Genomic DNA, 9,614 nt, shown 5'->3' on the forward strand with positions numbered 1-9,614 from the left:
TTCTGTAAGACACTGTCCTCTCAGGGTAGGGAGCTGTCCGTTGGTGTTGGCCATAGACGAGTGAGTCCACCAGGAGAGCCCCGTCATGACCCATTTGTTGTTTGTAGGCACATCTCAGAGGGCAGGACTGGTCCCTCCGTGAAACCAGCGCACCATGACATGGAGATAAGACTCCCTAGAAATTCCTACAGGAATTTCTAGCCAAATGATACCTTCCCTTTCATCTCAGTGGTAAAATACGGACCAACGCTCCACCGTTTAGGGCCCCGTATTTCAGCCTTACCATCCCCACGGATTCATGCAAAGCATCCCCTTACTTTTCGTCAAGCCCGGCTTTCCCATCCTTGGGTATAAACAGTTTTGAAAACAATAATCCGTTTCCACTCTGAATCCACTGACCATGTCCCCACCTTCCCACGCCCCTTCTCAGTACGTGAGATTAAAGAATAAAGGAAGGAGGAGGCTGGCCAGGAGGAAGGACGGAAGTATTTATTGAGACTGGGATGGAACATTGTTCTCTTTTACGGGCTAACAGCACAGTGTGTTAAGAGGCTGGTTACAAACTCACTCCAAGTAAGGGTGACCCGAGGTCACCGGCAGCTCTGCCACCTCCCGCACCCGAGATCCCAGCCACCTGCCGAGGCAGTAAGACCTGTCATCCCACGACAAATGAGGGATTCAGCCGCATCAGTATTTAGACGGACTTCCGACGCACACCACCCGTGTTTGCCTTTTAAGTCTCCTGTTGAATCACTGGTCCGTATCGATGGTGTGTGCGCGACAGTCCAGCCTCATCCTCCGCCAGATCCCGGGGACGGGTGGTCAATACCGAGCTCGTACTTACTCTTCCACGACCTTTGTTTGGCACAGCGTCTGGTTTCTTAAATGCCAGAGCACAGGCTCCCGTCGGCTGCTCGGTACTGCAGGAGCGGGACCGTTGCGGTCTCGGCGTAAACACAGGTTTTTATGTTAAGCGTTATTTACAAGGTGAGAGCCGAAGCACAGACTTTTTAATCAACGATCTTCACAAATTAGCAGAAGAACGACAGGAAGTGGACGGTCAGGAGCAGAGCCGAGGTGGCTAGACTAGCAGTTGGAACGAACCTCCCTGAGGAGGAGACGAGTTTCATACAACGGGAGAATTTCCCTGAACCACTGAGAACCACGTCTCATTTCATGGGACTGAACTCTGCAAGAATCCAGGGCAGGGACAGTGCTTTTTCTGGCCAGTGTGACTTGTTCACTCCATCAAACCCATATTAAAATATAACTTAGCTGGGAGCTTGCCACTGTGGTTTGGGCCCCGAGAGGTACCAAAGGGCAAAGTCCTGTCATTTTTAAGTGGGTATAACTGACCTCGGAAGAATGGAGGTTTCCAGCTGGATAACAGCACATCCAGCCTGATGCGAGTGACACCTGTGTGTGCCATCTTATGCAGCGCTGACAGGGATCCCCTCCCAGTGTAGTCGAGTCCGGGAGTCGTAGAGGAACGGCAATGCCACCTTGGGGTATCACCGTAAGACATGTCTGCTTTGAGGCTGACACGCAGACGTGGTACAGTCAGACAACGTGATTTTTCATTCTCGTGCTCCTGAGACAGGAGTTTGGAGAAGCCCTAACGCAGGTCTGGATTGAGATCATAGTTATCGTTCAAGTACGAGGAGAGCTCTTTATTTCACATTGACGGTTCAATTCTGATCTCTGTCTGGCAACTTATATGAAAATAATAAATATGTACACATATATATATCTATCTAGCTCTATACCGAACACTGGGTTACTAGTTAACCAGTGTCCCAATACAGTACATTGAAAAAAGAACCCTTCCCACAAAACCCCACACCTGTCTTAAAACTCTGATTGCAGAACTGTGCTGGTCTGTTTTCTTTCAAAGCAGTTACTTTGAAATTGGCTGGAGATGAGTCAAAAATGGACAATTTGGCACATTAATGAGGGAGGGGTGTTTATATGCACTGTAATCTATAAAAATGTGAGAAGTCAAAGGAAATCCATGCCAATAGAAAGCTTGAGTAAAAATTTGTAATCAATGAGAGTATTTTTTTTTTAAAAACCCAAAACACTGGGCTGCGTATGAGAAAGCAATTTTTCTTCCGTGTCCATGTCCTAATCCAACAGTTACTACTCTATCAACTTCCAAACTGTGTCTCTCGTAGAATTTTTACACTGCAGACAATCCAGCTTTCCTTTTCATCTGTTTTCTTTCATGTTATCCCACCCCCAAATCCCAGAACCCAGAGAGCGAAAGCTGTGAATTCAAATATAGAAAATAATCTGGAAGTCTGTGTATCAAATCAAATGTACAGTTGGCCATTCGTGTTTTTCTCTTCCTTATTTAATGTTTGGATTTGCTAAGAGATGACTCTCATGGAGCGGTCCTTCATCATTCCTGGTCCTGTGAAGCCAGGGATTCTAGAACTGTGAGGTCTGGGTGAACGAGATGGTGTCAGTCTTGTCCACGGCGAAGCCTCCGTTGACGTACGACTTCTTGGTGTCGGACTCTTCGTTATCCAGGACTGTGGATTCCAAGGCAAAGGGGTTCACGATGTTGACTTCAGATGAAACATCCATCTGCTCCAGCTCCTTCTTAGACAGCTTCTCCACGATGCCTGTCCCGAACGCGTCCCCGAGGACGTTCACCATGGTCCTGAACCGGTCCCTGGGGGAGAGACAGGAGGCTCACAGTTCATTTCCAGTCGCCACCGGACAGAGACAAGGATCTGAAGCATTCAGTTACGAATTAAGCAAATGGAGAAAGCTGCCATCCTGGTGACCGGCTCAGAGGCTCCACTCCTCTCAGGCCTGGGGCGGAAGGTGGCTTACAGAAGTGCAGAATGAGCAAACGGGCTCCCCAGGTGTGTGCTCCCGCTAAGTCACAATGACCCTCCTAAATCCAGCACCAGTCTCCCCACATTCCGTCCTCTCCTCCCAAAGAAATGTGAGGAAGGGTCAGAATTGCACAAGCTGCGCCACCCCTCCCCCCCATCTTGGGACTTTTCTAGGCTCTCTCTTGACTAAGGGGAGGGGATCCCGTGAGAGGTGCTGGTGGGGAGTGTGTGTCTGTGGGTGCAGCCGAGGGTTCCTGTGTGTTTGTGTGTCCCGAGAGGAGTCGTTTCTCTGCCACACTGAGCCACTCTACGAGCAAGTCAGCAGCGACACTACAGAGCACAGAGCCAGAAAGCTGGACCAGCCAAGGAGCGGCTTCCTCCTTGGGGCACCCGGAGCCAGCCTTAACCCTTCGAAGCTCGGAAGAGATGCTGTGGGAAGAAGACATGCCGCTGAGAAGGCGTCCCGGTGAGAGGACAGTGGGGCCCTGCTGGGAGGCCGTGTGCACCTGAACACTTTCTCGTGAGAACCACCTCTGCAGGACAGGAAAGGCCATTCTGGATGCCCTTCTGTGATCTAGAACAAGGCCATGGACTGAACTAGTCCCGGGTAGGAACCAACCAGTGTCTTTTCATCCCACGGACTAGACAGGACCTTTGATTTCTTTCGGTATCTTGGCAGTGAAGGTCATGGGTTCCGGGAAGAATCAGGGAAAGGAGACAAGCGCGAACCCACCCGCATCACTAGGAAGAAAACTGGAAGCACTTGCCTCCGTGAAAGGGTATCTTGGCAAGAAAGGTGTCACCTCCGCCTGGGGCTTGCGGGACCAGCCAGCCGCTGAGGGGGCCCCACCCGGCCTGCCTTCCCAGGGCGGGAGCTTTTCTTTCGGGTGTGACTGTCTCTTCACCCTTTCCTCGGCTGCTCGCCCACCAGCTGGCACCGTTCTCCCCTGCCACCCCCGGCTGGTGCTGAGTAAAGGCTCAGTTCGGAGCCCCGCGTGCCCCCGAGGGCCAGGGGACCAATGCCCAGAGTGGGTATTAAGGATAAAGCCTGGGACCCCAAGTTCATTCTAACTTGAACCTGGGGATCACACAGGGCCCATTCTTGCCCAGATGTTCTGCTGTGTTCCTCAGCCCTGTGTGTGTGTGTGTGTGTGTGTGTGTGTATTCACCCGTGCGCGTGTGGATGTGAGAGAGTTGTCGACTGAGACGTGAACTGTCCAAACCGTTCTAATAGTGACAATAAAACCGGCCACCATCGAGCACACTGTCAAACCCTGTTCTAGGCTCCCCGTTCACGTTAGCTCGCTCAGACCGCGCCCCGCCCCCCGCCGGAGGAGGTAACACGGGGTAGTTCCCGTCTCAGAGCCTGTGCAGCTGGGCCTCCGAGATGCTGAGGAACTTGCTCGAGGCCAAACAGCCCCTGAGATGCAGAACAGGGATTCAAACTCAGGCCAGTCTTACCCCAGAGTCTTTGCTCGTGCCACCGCCCCTGACGATGCTGAAGATCTCGGGAGGGTGGGCTGCCCTCGACCAGGCCGTTCGGAACCCGTGGGGCTGACCCAGGGCCCCGAGAGGCGAGGGCAGCCTCTGGGGTCTGGACTGTCTGGGACCTGGTCTAGCTTCCTTCCCTCATTATCATCTGCTCCCGCACCCAACTTCTGTCCTTGAGCATTATCAGGTCTGAATGAGCTAATGGAGATCACCGGCCTTTCAGAATCCCGGCTCCGAGTTAGGAGGAGTTAATGTTTAAGCTCGTTATCAGATGGCCTGGCCGGAGGGAAATGAAAGCAGCAACAGATGGCTCATTAGGCAATCTGAGGACAGAATGCTGACAGCCTGCAGACGCCGCGCGGCTGGGGCGCCCGCCTCCCCACCCCGCCGAGGCAGTGCCTTTAGTCCAACTCACAGGAGCCAGTCGACGGCGATGATGAGGGTGACGTCCTCTGCGGGCAGCCCCACAGCGCTCAGCACGATCACCATGGTCACCAGGCCGGCCTGGGGCACACCGGCAGCTCCGATGCTGGCGGCGGTGGCCGTGATGCTGCGGCCGAAACAGGATGCAGGAGTTAGACGCCCATCTCTCCCCTCGTGAAACTCTTAGTCCCGATGGCTGTTTCCGCTGTGTCCCCAGATGGGCCAGTCAGAGCCTGTTCTCTCCTGCATCAGCTCTGCCTCATTAGAGGGCTGAGGGGGACGGGCGGGGAGTGGTGATCTTTTTGGGGGGTGCGGGGAGATACGTTAAATCTCTCTAATGCAAGGAAGGGGAGAACTGCCTGAGTGGCCAAGAATGGGCAAGAGGGTTATTCAAGAGGAAGGCAGAGTTCGCCAGTGGGGGCGTGCGGGGAAGGCTTAGCTACCTCTCTAGGCATCCACTGTCCTCGACAGGTGCCAGTGATCTCTCGGCCTTTCCTTCTCCCTGCGCCCATCTACTCACCCAGCCAGGCATTCCCTGGCACCCGATACATGCCAGGAGTTGCCGTTGCCGTGAAGGCTGGGCCGAGGGTTTTATGCACATTCCTGACATCACAAGACTCTTGACCTCTGGGATCTGCCCTCCATGGCACTGAACTGAGAGAGAGCCGTGCCCCCTGGCGGAGGTAAAGTTGTTTATTTCTGACTGCTCTGTTTGGCCAGTGGACGCGCTTTCTGCCAAAGGAAGAGAGGTCCGCATCCCGGAGAGGCAGTCGGATGAACTTCATTACTGTGTATTTAAAAAGACCCCTCTCAGGCAGATAAAAGGGGGCGCTAGGGATTCTTCCCTTTGGAATATGCAGGTTTTCATAAAAAATATCATCCTTATTTAAATCTGGTCATTTTGCACATGTTGGCGAGGGCGTGGAGAAAGGGGAACCCTCCTGCGCTGCTGGTGGGAATGCAAGCTGGTGCAGCCACTCTGGAAAACAGCACGGAGGTTCCTCTAAAAGTTGAAAACAGAGCTACCCTATGACCCAGCAATTGCACTACTGGGTATTGACCCCAAAGACACAAATGTAGTGATCCAGACGGGCACTAATGTTTATAGCAGCAATGTCCACAATAGCCAAACTATGGAAAGAGCCCAGATGTCTACTGACAGACGAATGGATAAAGAAGATGTGGTACACACACACACACACACACACACACACACACACACACACACACACAATGGAATACTATGCAGCCATCAAAAGGAATAAAATCTTGACATTTGCAATGACACGGATGGAACTAGAGAGTATTGTGCTAAGCTAAATAAGTCAATCAGAGAAAGACAATTATATGATCTCACTTATATGTGGAATTTAAGAAACAAAACAGAGGCTCATAGGGGAAGGGAGGGAAAAATAAGACAAAATCAGAGAGGGAGACAAACCATAAGAGACTCTTAATAACAGTTAAGTGTCTGCCTTTCGGCTCAGGTCGTGATCCTGGAGTCCTGGGACTGAGCAGGGAGCCTGCTTCTTTCTCTCCTTCTGCCTCTGTCCCGGCTTGTATTCTCTCGCTCACACTTTCTTTTTCAAAATAAATAAATAAAATCTTTAAAAAAAAAAAACCCCAAACTATAGGGAGACAAACTGAGGGTTGGTGGAGGGGAGGTGGGTGGAGAGATGGGCATAAAGGAGGACATTTGTAATAAGCACGTGGTGTTACATGCAACTGACAAATCACTGACATCTACCTCTGAAACTAATAATACATTATATGCTTATTAATTGAATTTAAATTAAAAAAAGGAAAAAATAAATCTGGTCATTTTGGAGGAAACAAGGGCTCACCATGCCCTGAGAAGCACCTGAATTCTGAAGGAACTTGAAAGGACACCCGCTGCATGTTTTGGACGCCTGTTCTCATCCATAGTCCAAGGAAGCCACTGGGTTGAAAAGTGAAGACACAGAAACTGTCCATTTAAACTGGAAGAATCCCTGATTATGTCCACAAATCTACATTCTTGCGGGCTCAAAACGCCTCAGAATTCTTACGAAGCAGCCCCTCCTCCTGCCTCGCCCTGTGCTGCAGATGGCCTTGAGGGTCTGGTCAAACACAGGCCAGCTTTCTTTGACAACCGTCTTTTCCTTCAGCGGCTGTGGGTCGTCAGTTTACAGTAAATTAAAGATTTCTGGGCTGTCCCAATTCCTCGAAATGTTTCAGGCCTACATAATCCTTTAGATCTGTTCTGACTTAAGTACTCTTTGGAAAACCTAAGTTTATTTCAGTGCGGGTTGAAAAAAATTTAAACTGAAGGCAGCAGCAGGTTTTCTTTACCAGAAGTGATTTGCGCCCGTGACCACGGATCTCTTTTTGGAAGTCCCAGCCCATCACGGTTAACCGTGTCCCTATAGCCCATGGCTGGGTTCAAAATCCAAAACCCACTGTGTCCAAGAAAACTCTGCCTTAGAGCCTTGACCTTGGCTCCTAAACTTCAGCCATTTGACTGACTTTGGTCTGAGACTGGGAACTATCAATCTTCAGATGGGGGAACAATATAAAAACCCAGTCCTTCTGCTTGACTATATTTGACTTTGTCTTTACAGGGTTTTCACAGTCGAACACACAGTAGTCCCTGGTAGAAAGTTCCTTCCTGGTGCTGAGATCTAGCTTTCGGACGGGATACTTCGCTCAGGTCCCATCCAGGCTGGGCCCAGGGTCCGAGCTGAAGCCCGCAGAGGCCTGAGCGTCAGACCTGTTTCCAGCAGCAGCACATCCTTAAGCAAGTTCCCTCTGGCTCTCAGTTCTTGCCTGTGGGATGGGGAGACCATGTCGCGGGGCACCTGGATGCCCCGGATCCTTACACACTGAGGCCACTTCTGCTGCGTCAGCAGCTGCTGGCCCCATCCTCGCTGCCCCCAGGATCACCCTCACAGCTACAGAACAATCAGTACTAAGGCCACTGCTGTTCCTTTCCTCCTCCAGGCTCCTTCTAGGCCCCAAATCCAGTCATCACCTTTCATTATAAGACACATTTATCCTATTTTCCATCAGTCGTAACCTTTGATTAGTGAATGTTGCAATAAAACCACAAAAGGGTTTGTCTTGGGTGGATGGCACCTATATTGCTTTGATGTCGAGCCAGGCGGGCCACAGAAGGCGATGAGCCATGGGTCTCTGTAACCATCGGCCGCAGGAGCCGCAATCGTAAGTTGTGAAGGGAAAAACCATGTTTGTTATTTCATTCCATCCCGGGCAGAGCCAGCGAGGATTTTAAATTTTAGGTCAGTGATGACTGGGCCTCAGGGTTGTGGTGATTGTCTCTGGGCCGGTGGTTATTTATCAGCAAGTCTGATTTAAGGATACAGGGGCATCTGGCGGGCTCAGTCAGGAGAGTGTGTGACTCTTGATCTTCGGGGTTGTGAGTTTGAGCCCTGCCACTGGGTGTCGAGATGATTTGAAAAAAATCTTAGAAAAACAAAAAACAAAAAACACCAGAGTGGGGAGGGTTGGGGAGGACAGGTTTTGATGTGAAATATTTAGCTTCTCCACCCAAAGTTTATTTGTCTAGCAGTCAGGTTAACAAAAAAAACAAGGTTATTAAGATCTAGGGAACTTACAACTGAGGGAGAGAGGGAGTTCACCACAAAGCGGCAAATACCGAAACCAGTGGCTACCTCGCACAGCCACTCCTTGGAAATCAGCTCAGGGCAGACTGTGTCCAGCAGGCCAGGGTGAGGGCGATGCCCAAGGGCCCTGGGAAGGACCAAAGTCAAGTGGTGGAGCTTTCTCAGGCCTGATGCAAGGTTTCAAATTTAACACACTCACTGCTGCTCTCAAACTGTAGGACTTTACTCAAGCTCTTTTGGCTGGGGCTTCTTAAGTCATGGACACTGTAGACCCCAGAGCCCAGAGACAGCGTCCCAGCTGATGTGCCAATGGTCTAGTTGGCACTTGTCTTCAGTTAGCTTCAAGCCAACAGCAGTAAGTACTTTATGACTTAGGGTTGGGGAGGAGTTAAAAATACACTGTATTAGAACACCATTAGAACTGCCTTCACACCTGCAGTGAAAGCCTGTGCCAAGCACCGGGGCTACAAGACTGAGTTCACCCAGAAAGGCCAGATCCAGCCTTGGGCAGGCCCAGGGACCCAGCTGAGTTGTAAAGTTGCACTCCAAACTGAATGCAAGTGGCCAGATTAGCTCTACACCCAACCCATCCCTTCAAAGCAGTGCTGTCCAGCAGAATTTTCCATTACAGAACCTAACTCTACAATGACGGAAGCTCCTGCACTTGCTGTGTCCAATCTGTGTTCATGGCTTGCGGCCACCATCTTGAACAGGCTTGTTTCAGAGCAACATTCATTAATGACGTTTTCCGCATCCACTTGAGCAGACAATTTCAATCTTCCTTTGGGTAGAATTCTTTGCAGTATCAGGCTCTTTGAGGAGTCCATCCTTGGAAATCTCTCTCCGCTGGGTTTCTGTGCGGTGACCGTCCCACGGCTCTCCCCCTGCCTTTCTGTTCCTTCTTGGTCTCCCTCTTGGTTCTCCCCTCCTCTGCCTGCCTTTAATATTAGGACTTTCTAGAGATCAGTTCTTAGTCCTTTTCTATTTGGCACAAACCCTCTCTGTGTAACAACTTGAGCCCTCCCTCTGTACACATCATTTGAAGCATTTTATGTGCACTGACTTAATTATCACTACTTGCGTAAAATGTAGGTACTATGATTATCCATATTTTACAGGCGAGAAAACAAGAGGTTATCGAAGTCAAGTACCTTGGCCAAGGTCATAGTTAATCATGGTGAGGTTAAGCCTCAAACACAGATGACTGACTTGTAACCACATGCTGGATGAC

At 50.5% G+C, this 9,614-nt stretch overlaps 1 protein-coding gene across 1 annotated transcript in view; it reads right to left on the reverse strand.

The window, feature by feature from the left end:
- Positions 1–468: 468 nt before the first annotated feature.
- The window catches only part of SLC1A1 (solute carrier family 1 member 1), a 77,176-nt gene continuing 68,030 nt past the window's right edge, over positions 469–9,614 (reverse strand). The window contains exons 11-12 of the mRNA XM_080820456.1: positions 4,753–4,887; positions 469–2,677 (exon numbers count right to left, since the gene is read on the reverse strand). Coding sequence (XP_080676582.1) covers positions 2,431–2,677; positions 4,753–4,887 — 382 coding nt within the window. The 3' untranslated portion in view covers positions 469–2,430. The remainder of the gene's footprint in view (positions 2,678–4,752; positions 4,888–9,614) is intronic.

Source organism: Martes martes (genome assembly GCF_963455335.1).
Source record: "Martes martes genome assembly, chromosome: 12".
Classification (NCBI taxonomy): domain Eukaryota; kingdom Metazoa; phylum Chordata; class Mammalia; order Carnivora; family Mustelidae; genus Martes; species Martes martes.